The sequence below is a fragment of the Leptopilina boulardi genome, unplaced genomic scaffold (assembly GCF_019393585.1).
Source record: "Leptopilina boulardi isolate dan_hultmark-lab unplaced genomic scaffold, ZJU_Lbou_2.1 LbouV2_399, whole genome shotgun sequence".
Lineage (NCBI taxonomy): Eukaryota > Metazoa > Arthropoda > Insecta > Hymenoptera > Figitidae > Leptopilina > Leptopilina boulardi.
Window position 1 is genome coordinate 1,315,724 of NW_026137972.1, and position 20,453 is coordinate 1,336,176.

Sequence of the window (20,453 nt, forward strand, 5' to 3'; positions counted from 1 at the left end):
TATTTCAGATCTGCAATGAATCCCAAACTAAAGAATTTATTTCAATTATGAATATAACAAATATAACAATAAATGAAATTCCTCGGGATAAAAATTTGGTGGTTTTAACTGACTCTACAGATATATATTCGACATACAAAGAAAGATTAATTGAAGAAGAAGCAACGTTCATACCATTTTATGGAACAATAGACATGCAAACAATATTTAGAATAGCAGTTATTTTCCATTCAACAAAAGAAAAAATTAAATTTATTATTCATGGCAATAGTTCTGAAAATGCTGCAAATATTTTTGAGAATTTGGCCAATTTTATCGATATCTCTGATTTAAAAGATAATATTGCTGTTGCATTGACGATTCCTGATGTTGAAGGTAACATTATGACCAACGATGAATATATAAATCGAGTAGCATATTTTCATGCTGTTTTTAATAGTCTTACATCTTCAAATAATTGGATTAACCCACCATTTAGAGCAATTATGAATAATTCACCAAAATATTTTCGTACTTTTTCTACATGGGAAATAAATAAAAGGAATAAAATTACTAAATTTACTTTTAGTCAAAAGATTCAAAAGCAATGCAATTGTGCAATGCAATATGTGAACCAACAAGTTTCCTTAGATATGAAAAAAGTTGTTGAAGAATTAGAAAATAAAAGTTATGAACAAGATACTGTGGCAACAATGTATAATTGTCTCTGGTCTTTCGCAAGATCGAATCATAATAATGTTAATAATTATATTCTAAATTTTCGTAAATGTTTCAATGGTATTCAATTCCCAAAAACACATGCTTTGGTACAAAATGAATATTTAATAAAATTGATATTATTTACTGAATGTTTTCAATTTCAAGAAGCTAGTGTCGCCTGGTCTGAGCCATTAAGAAATTTTCAGCTACAACGTTTATTGGGAAACTTAAAAAATTGGTACCCGAGAACTGATAATGGTTTGCTAATTCGAAGAAAAGTAAATCAGAGTTGTAATGCTATGAGAAAAGACTTCAAATTGAATGCGAGGGGAAATTTTGTTAAACTAAGCGATCTCGATTTCAAGCAATGTGATAAAGAACCTAAAGTAATTGAAATATTTGGATTGGAAAAAGTTATAATTGATAAGGATATGGATTTTACTGGGAAGGATGTTCAAATGATAATCATAGCACCCATATGGGAAGTAATTTCGTCTTCGAATAATGGAACAATTGAGCGTAGATTAATTAATTTAAATGGTAGAAATGGAACGAATTTTAATAAAGAAAGAGCTGATAATGGCACTCGAGATGGAAATAGAAATGGTGCTAATGGCTTAGCTGGGAAACCAGGAGGACCTGCTGGAAGCCTTTACGGACTCACAAACAAAATTATAAATGCAGAACAATTAACTATTTTGGCAAATGGAGGAAGAGGAGGAAATGGACAAAGTGGTGGACACGGGGCTGTCGGTGCCGATGGATTATCTTATAACGGAGCACCTGCAATAGTTTGTGATGAAAAACTTGAAGGATGGCAGTACAAATTGAGCGTATATGTATTTAATACTACCCCTCGCCTTGCAAAGAGTTACGTTTATGATAAAATATATGGAAAGCCTGGAAAAGTTGGTGGAAGCGGAGGTAATGGAGGTATTGGCGGAATGGGCGGGAAATATGGCCTTGTTAATATTTTCCAATCTTCAAATAATAGAGATAGTTTCGAATTATTTGCACAACCTGGTAATAAAGGATTAGATGGTGAAGGTGGAAAAGCTGCTTTGGGTGGTAAAAATGGAAAAATTATGACAACAAATATCCTTTGTCATTTATGGGGCAGCCTTAATGACCTCACAGTGGTATCAACTGACACTGGAAGCGCTAGTATGGGTTTAGAGGGAAAATCAGGCATCAGTCTAAAGAGGAAAATAGATGCAGAGGATTCACATAGTGAGAATAGTTTACGAAGTTCATTGATTAGATACAAAATTTTTATTAGAACCCATCTGGCATATTCAAACTTTACTAACAAACAAGAACTATGGGAGTTTCATGATGATTTAAATATAAATATGAATAGCGATAATACATTGAGTTTAGTTGAAGATTATATAGGATTAGAGAAACAATTTTTTTCCTTAAATGACAAAATTAACTTTATCAAATTATACCAACAATTGAAAAATCGAATTGACATGTTTGCCGAAAATCCTTATGAAGAAGAAAGTAATGCAGAATACAAAAAAATTATCAAAGAATTAAAAAATGATGCCGAAAGTAAGTTTTGTATTTTTTAATTTCTAATTATTTTTTTATGTTACATATAAAGAATTGTTTTTGATTAAATTTATTTTCAGAACGTCTTAAATCTGTGCGATCATATCGTTCCTACTATGATGTTATTTTGAACGTAAATGAAGAAGCAGCTAATTCTTTGAAGCCACTGATAATTCAATTAAAAAATTTTAGAACTAATAACTATATTTTACGTCTTCTCAAACAACATATTTTTTCACTGGAAGATACAATGGCTGATGGTGAAAGGTTAATTAAAACTGTGGCAACAGATGCTATCTGGGATACAGAAGACATGTTAGATCAAGAATTAAATTCTTTACTTACAGAAATTTTAGAGATGGAGAAGGAAGCATTAACTAATCAAGATGAACTGAAGAAAAGTCGTGAGAAATTAGAACAAATTATGATGCTCAAAATATTGTTTGGAATTTTGAAAGTTGCTGGCGGAGCATTAGGAATTATTAATCCTGTTTTAGGAACAGCAGCTGCATCTGCTATTGGAGTTGTTGAAGCATTTACAACTGATGGAAGCGAAGCACAAGTAGCTGCCTTACCAAAAGCTCTCGAGAATGTGGCTAAAGAGTCCGAAAGTTATTTTAAAGACATGGAGAAAGAACAAGAGAAGATTATTGAAGAACAGAGAAAATTTGTGAATAAAAAAATTAAGGAAACCAGATATGGTGCTGCTGTTATCACTGATGTTTGGGACTCATCAAGTAAATATAGAAGCATTGGTGATGGAACACAAAATCAAAAATTAAAAAATTCTGGATACGTTATGATGGAAGTCTACGCTAGTAAAGAAACTGAATTAACAATAAAATTAGATAAGCTACAAAAATCAGGACAAGAGAAGAATATAAATAAAATAAAAGCTGTTGAAAGTGGATTAGCAGTAGCTAAATATTTAAAAGCAACATCTGTTGCTTTTACAGCTATATCCGAAAGTGCTATTAGTATTATGAAAGATGAGAAAAAAGTTAATGAAATTGATGCAGCACTGAAAAAAAGTCATGTTATTTGGCAAAGACTCAATTTATTAGAGAACAATATTTATGACAAAATTAATCCACTGCTTACTAACATGAAAACCAATTTAGATAGTGTGAAGAGTGATTTGGAAAATATGAATGAATTTCAACAAGAAATTGCAAAATGGAATGTTACAGGCACCATTAAGGGGATACAGCGTATTTTAAATAATGTGACAAAAAATTTTAAAGTAAATGAAAAAATGAATTTTGCGTTCGATAAACTCATTGCAGATTTTGACTCACTTTTTAATTTACACACATTATTGTTGGATAGCAAGAAGGAAAAATCAGATAAATTTTATCTTACTAATCTTCTCATTGCACATTCTAATCATGGTAATAATTTATTAATTAGTGATTCTGAATTGCGAAATGCAATATCAGAATTGCAGATTCTTAGAATAACGAATCAATTAGCTGAAAAATATGATAAATGGCTTTTTGCGTTGAAACAGTATGCTTTCCCTTATAGTGGAGAAATACTTGATTCATTACCCGATTTGAGTGAATTTAGAAACGAAAGTATGACTAATTTTGGAGATTTTATAATTAAAAATAAAGATTTTATAATAGCAAATTCTGCATTTGCTAAAACTACAGATAATAAAATGACAACAGTTTTCAGAGGTTCTAACTTTCCATATGACATATCAAGATTTTCTTTCTACATTTGGAAAAATGATGAGAATAAACAAGAGTTAAAAGATATTTTAAATGGTGTGAAAACAACTTTGGTTGCAGATATCAATAACTTTAATTTGACTTACGATAGCGTAAAGTTTAATCGTATTAAAATATTATTTACTGCTAATAATGGAAATATGCAAGAGGAATTAAATGAAGAGCTGAAGAATTTTGATGTAAAGCTCACGCATCATGGGGATTCAAAGTATAGATATGGTAATTCCATTTATGATATTAGAAATAATCCAACACTTTTTTGGTTCGCTTACGCGGCAAACAATAATGAACGGGAATCACAACTTGTTTCGAGATTCGCTAATGCTCCCTACATGTTAAGTCCATATGCAACATGGTCTATTGAACTTTCGCCAATACATCCATCGCGTAACTTTACATTTTTACAGAAATTCGCTGACATTGTTAGTCTAGAACTTATAGGAAATGCTGAATATTTGAAAAATTCTACATGTGACTCAACATGTGAAGTAAAAATGAAAAAATTTTATACACTTGCAACTGATTTAGCAAAAAATTAATAATTTACATATTTGTGAAGTTTTATTGTAATTAAAAAAAAATTATATTTACCTTCTAAATAATCTTAACAAGAAAAATCTAGTTTAGTGTTAGATATGTAACAACAATTAAATCTTGTTTTAATTTTATATCATAATCTTGGAAAACCTGATTTTAATATAAGGATTTCCGAAATTTTTAACTCAAAATTCAATTCTAATAATGTCAATTTTTTATATGACTTACTCGTTTACGTCATAGTCGTTAAATAATAATTATTGTATTTACATTCTGTCTATTTAAATAATAAAAATAATTTGTTGAAAAAGGTAAAATATATTAATTACTATATATATATTTACTTTATCAAGAAAATTTGTGCTTTTATAGTTATTTGCATATGTCTAAATATTGACATTTTACGTCAATCTGCTTATAAATTCTATATATTTATATATTTTAATTTAAAATAAATGATATACGAATCGATTAACACATAATATAAATTCCATACCCTAAAATCAATAAATTAAATAAATTTTTGAAAAAAATCATGTTTTGTATTTTTTGAAATAACTTTTTCCTATTATATAAATTTTAATTAATTCTTGTCAAAATTATATTCCTGGCATCAAAACGAATCGATTGATTTATATTGTATCGCATAAGTATCGCATAAAAAATAAATTATTTCAAAAAAATTTCACCTATTAGTTATAGGAACGTGCGACAGAAAATTATTATTGAAAAAAATGTATGATGAATATGATAGGACTCAATGAAGCGCACTTTTTTGATAATAGAAATACTAAAAAGATGGAGAGAGAAAGAGTAAGCAAGAATGGGAGATTGTGAAAAGGAGGGGGAATCTGAATAGCGGGAGATTAGCATTAGTCTCCGTTCCACACAGCCATGTGGCCAAGTTGATGGATATACTGTTAAAAAATCTTTTTCTCATTTTAAAACTTGTTTTCATTATAGAAAGTTTAGAAAAACTAAAATACAATTTAAATCACAAGTGTTGAGTAATAAAAAAATATATTTTTTTTGAAATACTTAGTGAAAAATATTGAATTTTAATTGTAATTGATGTTTTTTTTATTACTGATTATTCTGATAATAGAGTGATTCGACAAAAATGAGTTTACGTGTTCAATCTGGAGTATTAAAAACAATTGTACGGAGCAATGTTCGTTCATTATCTCAGTTTTACAGCATCAATGATAATGCATTTGGATTTAATGAACAACAAAAGGAGGTCTGTTATATTTAAAATCAAAAACTATTTTTTTTTTTAAATTAGAAATAAAATAAAGAAATCAAAATACGTGAAATGTAACTAACAACTTTTAACCAGGTGTTAATTTTATTTATAACTTAAAATGTTTTTAATAAAATTTCGCTGGTTACACTGAAAATAAAATTTAGTTTATTCAAATAATCGGTTACTTGGCTATTATCAAATAAATATTTATTTGTATCAGATAATTATTGAGTCAATTAAATGATATTTTTTTACAAATATAGAAATTATTGGTACAAATACAGTTTATTTAATTCAAATAAAAGTCATTTGATGAAAGTAAATATTTATTTAATAGTCAAGTAACCAATTATTTGAATCAAATAAATTTTGTTTTTAGTTATTTTTACTTAAATTTGTTAAAACTGATTTATTGGGAGTCGATAAAACAGATTTAATTGACGTAAAAATTCACTGATTCAAAATAAAAAATAATTTTTATAACTTCTAAAAATTTGTTCATTTTTCTTGAACTTAGAAAAAAATTTTATTTCTTTTAAATAAGTCAAACATATTTTCAGTTTTTTTTTGGTAAAAGTTTTACATTTTTTAAATTAAGAAAAAGTTTTATTTTCTTTTAATTTAGGAAAATTTTACAGAATATAAAATTCTGAAAAATTTGTTAAATAGTTTTACTGTAGGAAACGAGTTTAAAATCTTTTTTAAATTTTTAGTTGCGAAACTTGGCATTCAACTTTGCACAAAAGGAGCTCTCTCCAAAAGCCGCAGAAATTGACAAAACAAATAATTTTGATAATATGAGGGTAGGTAAATGAAATAATAAAAATTTTAAGTAAAAATAAAAAAGAAAATTAAAATGGTTGTATTTGTAGTTAAAATTGAGTTTATCGCACAAAATTGAATACTGAATTTTATATTTCTACGTTAAAAATTGTAAAAATTTTTAAAAAATTCACTTTTTTCAAAAATTGTAATTTTTTTAAAAAACTCATTTAAAATAAATGCCTATTATGTGTGTTATATTTTTTCTGTTATCTACACGTGAAAATTTATTTATTCATTTTAAAATACATTGTTGCTCTAATAGTAATGAAATTAAGAATTTTGCCAAGATGCAAAAAAGTTTCAGTTCTTCATCGACTTTCGATATATTTTAACGAAATGAGAATTTTTAATTTTTATTTAAAAAGAAACAATTTTTTTTAATTTGGGCGCGATTTATTTTTTGCTTTTTTTATTTTACACGATCCTAGTGGCATAAACGAACTTTTTATTTCAAAAAATAAAAAATAGCGATAAAAAGCAAAAAAAAAAATTTTTAAACAAATTATATAAACAAAAAGGATCGTCAGACCCACTTGGAAATTTATTACAAAATTTTCTTATGCTATTTTCATGTATGTTAAAATAAAAAAAGTAAAAAAAAATTCGGTTTGTGCGATCACCCATGAAAGCTATATTGAAATAAATAAATGCAAATAAAAATAATTGTGTTTTTTATTTAAAGCCATTTTGGAAGGAAATGGGAAAACTGGGTTTTCATGGAATAACTGCGAAACCGGAATATGGCGGTACTGGAGGAACTTATTTAGATCACGTAATTGTTACAGAAGAAATTGCTAGAGCCTGCGCTGCTGTGAGTCTTAGCTATGGAGCCCATTCAAATTTATGTTTGAATCAAATTCATAGACACGGTACTGAAGAACAGAAACTCAAATATTTACCAAAGGTAATTGAGTCAAAAAATTTTATTTTATATTCAATAATTTATTTTTTTAACGTAAAATAATGCCCGGTTCTACCATTCATGGTCAACGTAAAATTTCTAAACGCGTTCTACTAATTTTTAACGGGCCCTTATCTCGAGTTAACCGAAGTTAACTTTAACCGGCCGATAGCGACCGGTTAACGGTCCGTTAACGCACTCTAACCTCAAAAGCGTATTAAAAGTGATACATAATACTTCGTATTTATATCATTACTAGCGATGTATTCCTCGCTCGCTAACGCTCGCTCGGTTAAAATTGTACTTATTGTAGTTTATGTATATTATATATATAATTTATGTTTTAAATTAATATCTTATTAATATTGTATAAAATTTATCTTAAAATTGAAAAAAGATGTTACATAAAAATAGTTTGTAAGATTTTCTAAAAGCATATATGCAAAGTATTTTGATTTATTTGAAAATAATTGAAAATAGATTTTTCAAGGACGGTGTCGAGGTCACGGGGTCGGTGTCGTTTTTCGAAATTTGTTAACTTAATATAATAGAAGAAGATGTTTCGTTTTAAATTAAGAAATGTTTAAATTATTAAGTTAAAAACATTTGATTTTAATGACACTTAAAATTAGACACAATATTATAGGTTACTAACTAAAAATTGAAAAAACAACAATAAATAATAAAAAATAATAATAAAAAATTGAAAAAATCAAAAAATTCTTAAAAAATTGCAAAATAACCTTTTTTCGGGATAAAATTGCAAAATAACCCTTTTTCGGGTTAAAATTGAAAAAAGATGTTACATAAAAATAGTTTGTAAGATTTTCTAAAAGCATATATGCAAAGTATTTTGATTTATTTGAAAATAATTGAAAATAGATTTTTCAAGGACGGTGTCGAGGTCACGGGGTCGGTGTTGTTTTTCGAAATTTGTTAACTTAATATAATAGAAGATATTACTTACAATAATAGTTGCAAATAAGCTTCAAATTAAATTTCCATTTGTCAAAATACCACAGAAAAAAGCTAAAATACAACACCTTTTTTTTTGCTTAGGGACTATTGGGAAATCTGTATACAGATACCTTGGCTTCCGCATGCCAAGGTTATGTGGGGTTGGTAAAAAAAAGGAGAACACTAAATAAAATAAGCTGGCGAACTACTACCAGCCCCGACACACTAAAACCCCGTCAACCCTTCTTGGGAGCCCTTTTATCCACCCTCGGTACTGTCGTGAAGACTTTTGACATTATTCAATGATAAAAAATCTATTTTACTTTGATATTCTATTATTTTCTTTAATATTTATTTGCGAATATATTTTTGAAATTTATTTACGTAATATTTTGACAGCATAATTAAATTACATTCATTAAGTTAAAAAGAAATAAAAGAAAAAATATTTTCTAACCTACAAAATTTTCAAATGCATTTATTAAGATGCGTGAATTTAGAAAAATTTTCGAATTATAAAATTGCTACTTATCGACGATTATTATCAATTTTGTCACTTTTTGATTTTAATCTCATTTATATCTTTACTTTCTGAACTTTGTCAGTATTTATTTAGAAAGATCGCTTTGTTTACTTTTCGTCAAAAATACTCGTGTGTCAGACGAAATGTCCCGATAGGTTGGTTTTCATTGTCACCACTCGCCGAAATCCCCACTCGCCATTTGTCATAATTCTCGTCAACTGCCGTACCCTGATCAAGTGAAAATTTATTAACTTTATAGTAATGTTTAATTTTAAGATTAAAGTCACTAAAATTTTTACTAGAGCAGGGTGCGGTAGTTGACGAGAATTATGACAAATGGGGACAATGGAAACCAACCAAATTCTATATAAGGGGTCATTCATAAATTATGTAAGGTCTTTTGGTAGGAGGGGTGGGTAGAACATTTTTGTATGCAAATTTACATGGGTGGGTACCTACTTAAACGAATTTCTTACGTAAGATATATTTTCGAATACTACGGGACAAATATATTTTACATAAATGTTTATAAAAATATATTCTAATAAATATAGAATTAACTAAACATCAAACATTAAGTAAAATTTTTAATCAATATTCAATTAAACAAATTTTTGCAATGTTTTTAAAATTTTATTTACCCTACATAAAAAATATGTTGTTGTGTTTTTTATAGTGTTTTAAATAATTTACTATCCTCTAAAGCTCTGTAGTGGTGAACATGTGGGAGCTTTGGCAATGTCGGAAGCGGGTTCAGGTTCAGATGTCGTTTCAATGAAATTAAAGGCAGAGAAAAAGGGCGATTACTACATTTTAAATGGAACCAAATTTTGGATTACAAATGGACCAGACGCTGACACTCTAGTTGTTTATGCAAAAACAGACCTAAATTGTGCTAAACCACAACATGGAATTACGAGTTTTATTGTGGAAAAAGGAACTCCCGGTTTTAGCATTGGACAAAAACTAGATAAATTAGGAATGAGGGGTTCAAATACATCGGAATTAATTTTCGAAGATTGTAAAATTCCTGGTAATTTTTTTAGTTACATATTCTGAAAACGTTTGGTTGGTCTCCATTATCGCCAATCATTTGTCATAATTATTGTCACCTACCGCACCCTGCTGTGGTCAAAATTTAGTAACTTTTACTTTTAACAATAAAGTCACTAAATTTTCACTAGAGCAAGGTGCGATAGTTGACGAGAATTATGGGGACAATGAAAACCAACCGTTTATGCAAATAAAATTCTGAAAATGTTTTTCCTTAAAATAAGAATAAGTTATTTAAGAATTTGAAAAAATTAAAAATTTACATTTAAATTAGCAGAAAATTTTATGTTTGTAAAAATTATTCTTTTAGCTAGTAATATTTTGGGAAAATTAAATAAAGGAGTTTATGTTTTAATGAGTGGATTGGACTTAGAACGACTTATTTTATCAGCTATTCCCATTGGGTAAGATGATAAATTATTTTTAATTTTGTTGAAAACAAAATTAAATGAAGCTCTTTGTTCTAGAATTATTCAAGCATGTTGTGATGTTGCTTTTAATTATGCACATGAGCGAAAACAATTTGATAAACCAATTGCAGAATTCCAAATGATTCAGGTACATAATTTGAAAATATATAAAATTTTATTAGGATAAAAAATAATTTTTGTACAACTCATTTTTTGGCTAATGAAAGAATTTGAAAATTACTTTAAAGTTTTCTTACAGGTTTACCCTAGTGGATCGCAAACTATGATTCTATGAATATGCGACGAGCTCGTTACACATTCGTAGTTTGTGGAAATAATATGGAATATTGGCGAAGTATACTATTGAATTTAATAAATTATTAAATTGAATAAAAATTTCCATCAATTTTCATTAATTTTTAACATTATTTCCACAGACTACGAATGTGTAACGAATGTGCAACGAATTCGTTGCACATTCATAGTTTGCGATCCGTTAGAGATTCTTTATATAAGAAACTCAAACAAATGAACTTAAAAACTTATTATTTTCAGGAAAAACTTGCAAATATGCATATGGCTTTGTCCACCAGTAGAAATTATACATATAATGTTGCAAGAGCATGTGATGCAGGTTATGTTGATCGAAAAGATTGTGCCGCAGTTATCACATATGCATCCGAATATTCAGTAAAAGTTGCTCTTGATGCTATACAAATTTTAGGTTATTAATTATTACATCAAATTTCTATTGAATATTATATATATACATTTTACAAAAATCTACTGTCAAATGTAAAAACTTAATAAGTCGCTTTTCCGTAAGGGTGAAAATTGTTTGCTGAAATCTATTGACTTTCAAACTTATGGAAAAGTAAACTTACACCAAAATTTTTTCAATGCATTAAAAAAAAATAATTTAAAATATTTTCAGGTGGAAATGGATATATTAATGATTTTCCAACAGGAAGATACTTAAGAGATGCTAAATTATTAGAAATTGGTGCGGGTACATCGGAAATTCGAAAAATGGTTATCAGCCGTGCAATAGCTGAAAATTATGTGTAATTAATTGTTATTTACTAAATTTATATTGTTTATTTTTTTTATATGTTGATATAAAAGAATAATTTATTATAATATTTACTTATTATAAATATTTTTATAAATAAATCATTCCTGAAGTAAATCACATTGTTATCTTCTTCTTCTTGTTGTAATAGCTTACGTCAGGAGAATTATATAATTCCTCCCTAATTATAATTATAATTAGGCGAAAATTTCATTTAAATGTTCAGTAAAAGTTTCACAGTGAACATTTATTTAATCGAGACATTTAAATATTTTAAAGTCAGAATTATAAAATTGAAGATGTTGGATAAAATATGGCGAACGAGATTTGTTAAAGGCCTAAGCAGAATAGATTCTTGAATGGGATCGCAATCGTAAACGGTAACGTAAGAATGAGTAAGAGAAGGATAGCAAATATCTTTATTCTTCTCTCAATCATTCTTACGTTTCCGTTTACGATTGCGTTCCCGTTCAAGAATCTATTATGCTTTGGCCTTAAAAATTTTTTGTATTTGTGTTGGTTTCTATTGTTCTTACGTGACATTTGTCACAATTTTCGTCAACAACCGCACTCTGCTATAGTGAAAATTTAGTGATTCTATTGTTAAAATTAAAAGTTACTAAATTTTTACTTGAACAGGGTGCGGGAGGACAATTGAAATCAACCGTCTATTGTGGAGACAAACTAAAGGTGCTTTTATACCTCCAGTATTTTGGTTAAGCAATTGTCTGCATTGAATTTTCACGATGAATCACTGAATTTGATTGGCTCTAATAATATTCAATTTTCACTGTGGAATTGGAATATTTGTTAGGGCCAATTAAAATCAGTGATACATCAGTACATTTTCATAAATATCATCAGAAGTTTTCTATAAATTTTTTTCAAAAACTAATGTTGAATTCACGAATAAATTTGGAACTAAAATATACAAAGAAATTTATAATTTACCGTGCCGTTTATTTGTAATTATAAATTAAAAATTCTATTTCATGACGTCATTTGCAATATATAGCACAACCTTATATTAAAATAAATCGATTATTTATTTATATTTATTATTACATAGATAACAAAGAAAAACACCAATCCACTTCAAAATAACGATATTTTCTACTCAAAATAAAAGCAAAAACTTTATTTAATTGCGGACAACATAAAATCTTACATTAAATTTAAGAATTGAAATATCAACTTATTTACTTTTATCTATAAATATAACTAAGAAGACAATGTTACACGATTTTGGACAAATTGTCGAATCTGCGTACGTGCGAACGACCGAACACCCGAACCACCTCGCGGTGTTTCACGTCAAAAACATGGAAACAGCGAAATCACAAACGGTTCTTTAGTTTTCGAGGCTAAAATGAATCGAGCATAAACTTGGTTTTGTGGTGGCGCGTAGAAGCTTCCGTAACAAATTGAACAAACTCTACATTCGTATCGACTTCGGCGGTAGGGGATTCCCGCGCTTAACAATTTCGTCTTCCGTAGATCCCTGAGTTGTTGTGATTCATCGCCATTTTTAGAAGGGAATAGGATATGTATTTCTGTTAGTAGCATTCAATCCTTCACACCCTTCACACTGAAAAGAAAAGTCGTTATATATATATTTTTTTCTGACATTCAGAAAATAATTTAAATATTATTTTTTCATCGTATTTCTATTTGAATTCGGTAAGTCTCAAAATTTTAAATATTAATGTGATAATAAAAATGTAAAATATTATTTGCTTATCACATAACAGTATAATACGTTTTTATTTTTGACTACATAATTATGAATCAGTGTTTTTTTCAAAATTTTAGTTTCTTGCACATTTGTGTCAATATTAACTTAAAAAAAGTAATTTAAATAAAAACAACTAGTTTTACTGAATATCATTATTAATAAAATAAAAATTAATAATCTTGAAGATTTTATTGAAATAATAATTAATATACTTTAATAAAAAATTACAGTAAAATTTTCTTAATTTTTTTATTTTTTGATTTGAAAATAAAATAAATCAAATTTTTTCTCTTCAGTTAATAAATTAACTTGTTATGTAATTAGTAAAAAAAAATTTTTTAAATTTCCATTTTGATTTAATTATTTTAATAGAATTTTTAATTTATTTTTATTTTATTCAATTGTAAAACTACAATATTCAAAAATAGTTGAACAAATGACTTTGAATAATTGAAATTTTTATACAATAACTAATTGTGATGTGTACAGTTAAAACAAAAATTGATTACAGTGTAGTCGACCATATGAAAGGTTCATATTTCAAACTATAATATAAACACATATTAAAGCCACATCTTAAGGCTCTGTGATTGTTGTGATTTTTCATGTAAATATTCTCGGTTAATTCTCACAAAATATTTGATAGATTTTATTTTAAATTTTGCAGAGAACTTAAAAATAGTATAAATATTCGGAGAGAATATTTTTGTTATCATATAACAATTACATAACTTTTTAAAACACTGAAAGAATTTTTTTCCAGTAAAAGTAACAAATAATTTCAATGTGTCAATAAAGTTTATTTTTATATAAATAATAGATAAGATAATAATAAATAAATTAATATAAAAGAAGGACATTGTATTCGTTCTTTGAGAACTTGTTTTTGAAATTATAATTATCTCTATATGAATTCATTTTTATCAACAATGATTCATTTTAAACAATATTAGTTTCATGGTTTTGTTGTCAAAATTGATAAAAATTTTTTCAAGAAAAATAATTTTAACATTTTTTTAAAAATCTTATTCACTGAATTTCAAAGTTTGAAAATTTATAATTCTAAATTATTAGAATTATTTAATTAATATCGTTTTTATTATGAAATCAATTCAAATATATTCTACTCGGACGTTAAAGAATTAAATAATTATAATTCTAAAATATTGTAAATAAATTTTTTTAAAAATATAGATATTTCAATAAATTATTCTTAACAAGTATGAATTAATCAAATTTATTTAAATATTAGAATATTTATTATCTACCATTTTAGAAAGTTTATTTTTTTCAAAAAATTTAAAAATATTTAAAATTCATACAATTCAAAATTATGAAAAAAGAGCGTATAAAAAATTTCGGCAATGAAAAATAATTAAAATTGTGGAAGAAGTTGACAAATTTTTTTTTATTTTAAAAAATGTTTGTTTTTTTGAAAAAAAAAAAATAAAATCTTTCTTTATCTATACGCTTGATTGCTTAAAATTGTGAAAGAAGCCTATAAAAAAATCTGTAATGAAAAATAAAAGAAATTATGATAAAAGTTCATTAAATTTTCAAGAATATTCAGGTTTATTTGGAAAAAATAATTCTCACCTTGCATATACAAAGAAATAAATTTTTGTTGAAGAAATAATTTTCTTTGACTTTTTTTCTTTGTTTTAAAACACAAATGTTTTTCAAAAAAATTATCTTTGTTTCGAAGAAATTTTCAATTTTAAATTAAAAAACTATTTCTTTCACTCTATATTAATGCAAAAATTTCTTTGTTTTAAAGCACCAATTTTTTTTTTTTTTTTTTTTTTTGATACAACAAAAGAATACAAATTATTTTCAATCAAAAAAACTTTCTCCTAATCAAAAATACTGTTTGTTTTTTTAAAAGGATTTTAAATGAAAGAAACAAATTTCTTTAAAGGAAGAATTTGTATAATATTGAAAAATAATAATGGTCTAAATTATTTTTTTTCTTTGCAGATTAATTTATAACAAAATGATAAACCGAAAATTGACAATTTTAATCGTGTTGGCATTGGCAAATTTAACAACGGCAGGACCTTTAGCTGCTGGTATTTGTTATGGAGGATGTGCACTAGTTGTATGCGCCTGCTTTTCAGCAGCAGGATTTACATTTGGCACAGTACCTGGAGCTCAAATAGCTGCTGTGCCAGCACTCGCAGCTTGTAATTCAGCGTTTGGGTCCTGTATGGCGCTGTGTTCGGCAGCTGTTGTAGCGCCAACTCCATGAAATGGAAAAAAAAGTTAATAGAAGTCATCAAACAATTTCAATGACTTTTTTTTAAAATTAATCATACTTCAATCACCATTAACAAATAAATTGTGACTAAAGTTTGCTTATATTTCAAAGCAATTTTAAAAAAATATAATCCATTTTATTTTAAAACGTTTTGTATTGTATTAAAAAAATTTAAAAACTCTTATCATTCCTAAATGTTTTTTTTTTCAAAAAAAAAAAATAAATAAATTAGTTCATTTTAATTAATAATTATTTAAATATTTACTTCTCAAGATAAAAAACATTTATTTTATAAAAACTTTTACAAACTAATTCAAAATTCTCAAATTTTTCGTAATTTCTCCTTTTATTCTGAAAATTTATCAAAAAATTAATTATTTAAAAAATCTATCAAATAAGTTGTTTTAGTCAATTTACATCGAAAAAAAGTTGATTTTTTATTTTTAATAAATTTAATTAATTAACAAATATTTTTTATTATTAAAAATTAAATTTATTTCTTAATAAAAATGTTTTATAGAAATATTTTTTGAGAATTTTTATTTAGAATACATTTTAAAATTGAATTGAGACAAATTTTAAAAAGATTTCAATAAATAGGTTAAATTAAAAAAAAAAATTTGTTACCATTTTTTTTAAAGAAAAATTTAAGTCTTAATAAAAATTATTCGAATTCAAAAATTTGAGAAATATTTTAAATTGTAATTGAAATTTAGAAAAGTTTTGAATTAAGATATGTTTCAAAATAATTGAATTTTTTACAAACATGATTAGTTTTTAGAAATAATTAATTTAATAAAGCATATTTAAGTTAAAAATAATTGAAATTATTGTAAAATTTTGAATTAATAAAAATTATTAAGAAAAATAATAATTAAATTTTAGAGAATTTTTAATTAAAAAAAGGGTTTAAATAATTTAATTACTGAAATAAATTGATAAAAGTTATTGAAATAATTAATTTACCAAACAGATTTAGAAATATTTTTAAAAAATAATTGAATTTGATGAGATTTTCAATTAAAATTTTTGTAAATTTAAATTGCACAAGTGTTTTTTTAATAAGCTTCGAACAATAATTGAATTTTAGACATTTTTTAAATTTAAAATATGATTTCATTAATTCAGTTTATAATGAACTTGATTAAAGTTATTAGAAATACTAAAAACAAAGAATTTTTGATAAAATTTTTAGAAATAATTTAATTTTGAAAAATTTTCCTTTAAAAGTTTTAGATATATTTAAATTTTTAGAGATTTTTCATTGAAATTATTGTAAATTAGACTTAATGAAAATTATTAACAAAATTTTATACAATTGAATTTTAGAGAATTTTAAATTGAAAAATTATTTTAAATAAGTATACTAATTTTTTTGTAAAAAAATATGGGAAATTTAAGAAAAATTTGTTCAAATAGGGTACTTTTAGGTACAAATGGGGAAAAAGGGTTAATTAGGAAAAATAAGGGTTACATTTATCCCAAATGTTCCTAAAAAAAACAATTTTTAAATTATTTTGCTTTATGGGTTATTTGTTTTATCTTATATTAATTTAATTCGTGATTAAAAACAAAATATTTGTTTATAATAATTAAGATGATGATATCGATATATCTTAATTATTAAATAATGTTTATTGATAAATTCAAAATAATATAACGTTTTATATAAATTAGAATCACTTGTGGATGATGTAACTTCTAATATCTATTTCTAATTCTAATTTATCTAAATAAAATTTCTGTATGAGCTAGTTAAAATCCATTGTTATTTTTGTTTATATAATTAATATATAATATTATGTTTTTGTATTCTTTATTTATAGAATATTATTATATTTATCTGAATTCTAATTAATATATTTTTGAACATTTACAAATTTGAGGAAAAACATTATTACGTATTTCATAATATTGATAATTAAGAACACGTTATAACAATCTAGTTTTATAATTTTATAATCTAACGACTCTAGGCATTTTTACTATATAAAGGAGAAATTTGATATTTTAGTGACAGTGTAAAGATATTTACCAACAGATCACAATAAACAATAAAAATTGACTATACGAAAATAAAAATGACGAAGCATATTTTATTTTTAATTGAAGCATTTTTCTTATTGTTATTCACTGCTAAAAATGTTAATTCTCATCCTATTGCAACGGTGGAGCCAAGAACTGAAGGACTTTACAATACAAATGATCATGTGGTGATTCTTAATAATACAAATTTTGACTCAAATGTGTACAACAGCAATACTAGCTGGCTAATTGAATTTTACTCGCAATGGTGTGGTCATTGTCAACGTTTTGCTCCTACATGGAAGGTTTTTGGTAAAAATGTTAAAGGTAAGTAAAAGAAAAAAAAATATTAAAAACAACACTACAAATTTTTATTTTTAATTCCACAATGTCATGCTAATAGACTATTTATTATTTAGGCTAAAAATATCATTTAAAGAAAAAATCCCTTTAATTTTACTTGCATAAGAAAGATACGCAATTTTTAAAAATTGAATTTAACATAATTTTTTTTCCTGTTTTGTTGTAATTAATAAAATTAATTAATTTCAGATTTGAACAGTATAGTTCGTATAGGTGTAGTAGACACTTCTAATCCAGTTAACACGGATATTAGTATAAATATTACAGCAGTTCCAACGTTCATGTTTTATCCTGTTAATGCTAATCCAAATGATACTCCATTAGAATTAGATCCAGAACGAGACGTTGCTAGTTTGCAAAAAATATTGCTCGATACATTAGAAATTGAGAAACGCAAAGGACGTGGCAAATTATGGCCTAATTTTATTCCCTACAGGTAATTGAAAATAATTTTCAAATTTTATTTAGAGTTAAATAATTAATTAAATTTCTATTAATTAATTAATTTAAATTTTAATAACAAAATTGTAAACATTATATAATCAGGTTATTTTTCTATTATAACAGTGAATCGGATCTTCAAACTATGTGGCAAACGATTGAAGGAAGTGTGAATTACATAGTTTTAATACATGAATCACCTGAATCCATTGTGGGAACCAGTTTGATTTTGAATTTCCCAAAAAATTCAAAATTACATTTTGGAAGAGTTGTAACAAACACAGAATCTCTAATTATAAATTTTCATCAGCGAAATGGATCTCCAATATCATCAATAACAATAAATAATTCCACAATTGATAATATTGAAGAATTAATTAAAGACAAACTTAATTCCCTAGGACTTTCTATTGAAATGACAATTAAAACTGAAGATTCAAAATTAGAAGATTTGTCAAATAACAAGTCAATAACAAAAATTCCTCAATTATCTCATCAATATGGAGACTTTGTATTTCAGCTTGATTTAGAAAAAGCTTTACGCTATTCAATTGATCAGGAAATTCCTAAATCTTTTACAATTGACGGTGATAAAATGGTAGCATTAAAGAATTATTTAAATATTTTACTCGACTATTTTCCAACGCAAACCAATGGAAAAATTTATTTAAGAAACCTTGTGGATTTAGTTAAAAATCAAACATCAATTAGTGGCCGAAGATTTCATAACGTTTCTTTAGAACTTCAAAATAGTCTCTCTCCGATATATTCAGAAGAAGATAAATGGATTGGTTGTCAGGGAAGTACAGATATTCATAGAGGATATCCCTGTGGATTGTGGACAATGTTTCATTTATTGACGGTTAATTATGCGAATAAGAATATAAATGAACAAGGACACGATCCTGCATTAGCCCTAAGAGCAATATATGGTTATGTTAAATATTTCTTTAGTTGTGAGGAATGTTCTGAAAATTTTCTCGAGATGGCTGAAAAAGATAAAATATTTGAAGTAAAAGATGTCAATGAAAGTATTCTCTGGTTATGGAGAGCTCATAATGATGTAAATCGAAGATTAGCTGGTGATATAACTGAAGATCCAGAACATAAGAAAATTCAATATCCCTCAATAAATGAATGTCCTGAATGTAGAGATGTTCATAATAATTGGATAGACGAAGACGTTGTATTATACTTAAAGAATAAGTACAGTTCCAGTAAGGTTAATTTTGTCATTTTTCCCAATTTAATTTGCAATGGAAAACATTGCCTTTACCAAACGTCGTCATAAAATACGTTTTTTTTTATTTATATCTCAATCGTAAATGATTGTTGAGTTAAATAAATATAAAAGATTAAGTGTTTTGTTAAAAATAATAAATCGGTTGTATTCAGTAGAGGTTTTCCGTAGTTTTCCTCTACTTTGATCAAGAAATGATCGGGCAAATGCGAATACTTTTAATAAAAAGTCAGCTACGAACCGCATTATATGTATATTGTTTTATTTCGATATAAAGGAACTGTAACTAACAAAACAACAATATCAAAGGCCAACGTGTATTCATATATTTATATTGTATATTATTATCTATACATATTAAATAAATTATTGGTTTTCAGTGAATATCATTATTTTCATTCCCTAAAAAATTTAATGACTTTTAATTTCCAATATTCAGGAAATTAATATTCAGAAAATAATAATGTACAACCAGAAACTTCCTTTAAATTCTAAATTTATTATAATTAAGATTAAATTAAATTAATTATATTAATTAATTAAATTACGAAATTTAATTAATTAATTCAATTAATTTAATTAAGTAATTTAATGATTTTAATGAATTTAATTACGCCATTTAATTAAGTAATTTAATTAATTTCATTAATCTTTATACCGACAATGCTATTAATAATTCGATATTCGTTAAATTGCACAAGAACATTCAGCATATCAGATTTCAGCGTCGTTCGATGGTTTTTGTGTGTAAAAATCGAGAATAATAGATGCTTTATCTAATATTCAGAAATAATAATGTACAACCAGAAACTTCCTTTAAATTCTAAATGTATTATAATTAAGATTAAATTAAATTAATTATTTTAATTAATTAAA

The 20,453-nt window shown here is 25.7% G+C and overlaps 4 protein-coding genes across 7 annotated transcripts in view; all 4 read left to right on the forward strand.

Moving 5' to 3' along the window:
* Nucleotides 1–4,800, forward strand: part of LOC127289014 (uncharacterized) — a 5,084-nt gene extending 284 nt beyond the window's left edge. The window contains exons 2-3 of the mRNA XM_051316755.1: nt 9–2,256; nt 2,337–4,800. Coding sequence (XP_051172712.1) covers nt 9–2,256; nt 2,337–4,531 — 4,443 coding nt within the window. The 3' untranslated portion in view covers nt 4,532–4,800. The remainder of the gene's footprint in view (nt 1–8; nt 2,257–2,336) is intronic.
* The window catches only part of LOC127289019 (isovaleryl-CoA dehydrogenase, mitochondrial-like), a 20,883-nt gene extending 9,250 nt beyond the window's left edge, over nt 1–11,633 (forward strand). Inside the window, exons 1-9 of one of the 4 annotated variants that reach the window (XM_051316764.1) lie at nt 5,387–5,536; nt 5,635–5,769; nt 6,489–6,578; nt 7,283–7,504; nt 9,687–10,014; nt 10,345–10,438; nt 10,502–10,592; nt 11,000–11,168; nt 11,379–11,633. In XM_051316764.1, the coding sequence (XP_051172721.1) occupies nt 5,650–5,769; nt 6,489–6,578; nt 7,283–7,504; nt 9,687–10,014; nt 10,345–10,438; nt 10,502–10,592; nt 11,000–11,168; nt 11,379–11,512 (1,248 nt within the window). In that variant the 5' untranslated portion in view covers nt 5,387–5,536; nt 5,635–5,649 and the 3' untranslated portion in view covers nt 11,513–11,633. Of the gene's footprint in view, nt 1–5,386; nt 5,770–6,488; nt 6,579–7,282; nt 7,505–9,686; nt 10,015–10,344; nt 10,439–10,501; nt 10,593–10,999; nt 11,169–11,378 lie in introns of those variants that run through there. The other 3 variants (XM_051316766.1, XM_051316763.1, XM_051316762.1) reach the window with 3 other exon arrangements.
* Nucleotides 11,634–12,948: 1,315 nt separating this feature from the next.
* On the forward strand, nt 12,949–15,692 carry LOC127289023 (uncharacterized). The gene is made up of 2 exons (XM_051316771.1): nt 12,949–13,196; nt 15,229–15,692. Exon 2 carries the CDS (start codon nt 15,245–15,247, stop codon nt 15,497–15,499), a length of 255 nt encoding a protein of 84 aa, XP_051172728.1. The 5' UTR covers nt 12,949–13,196; nt 15,229–15,244; the 3' UTR covers nt 15,500–15,692.
* Nucleotides 15,693–17,498: 1,806 nt separating this feature from the next.
* On the forward strand, nt 17,499–19,961 carry LOC127289024 (sulfhydryl oxidase 2-like). Its single transcript, XM_051316772.1, has 3 exons — nt 17,499–17,860; nt 18,086–18,332; nt 18,464–19,961. The coding sequence occupies exons 1-3, from the start codon at nt 17,590–17,592 to the stop codon at nt 19,626–19,628; spliced, it is 1,683 nt and encodes a 560-aa protein (XP_051172729.1). The 5' UTR covers nt 17,499–17,589; the 3' UTR covers nt 19,629–19,961.
* Nucleotides 19,962–20,453: the final 492 nt, after the last annotated feature.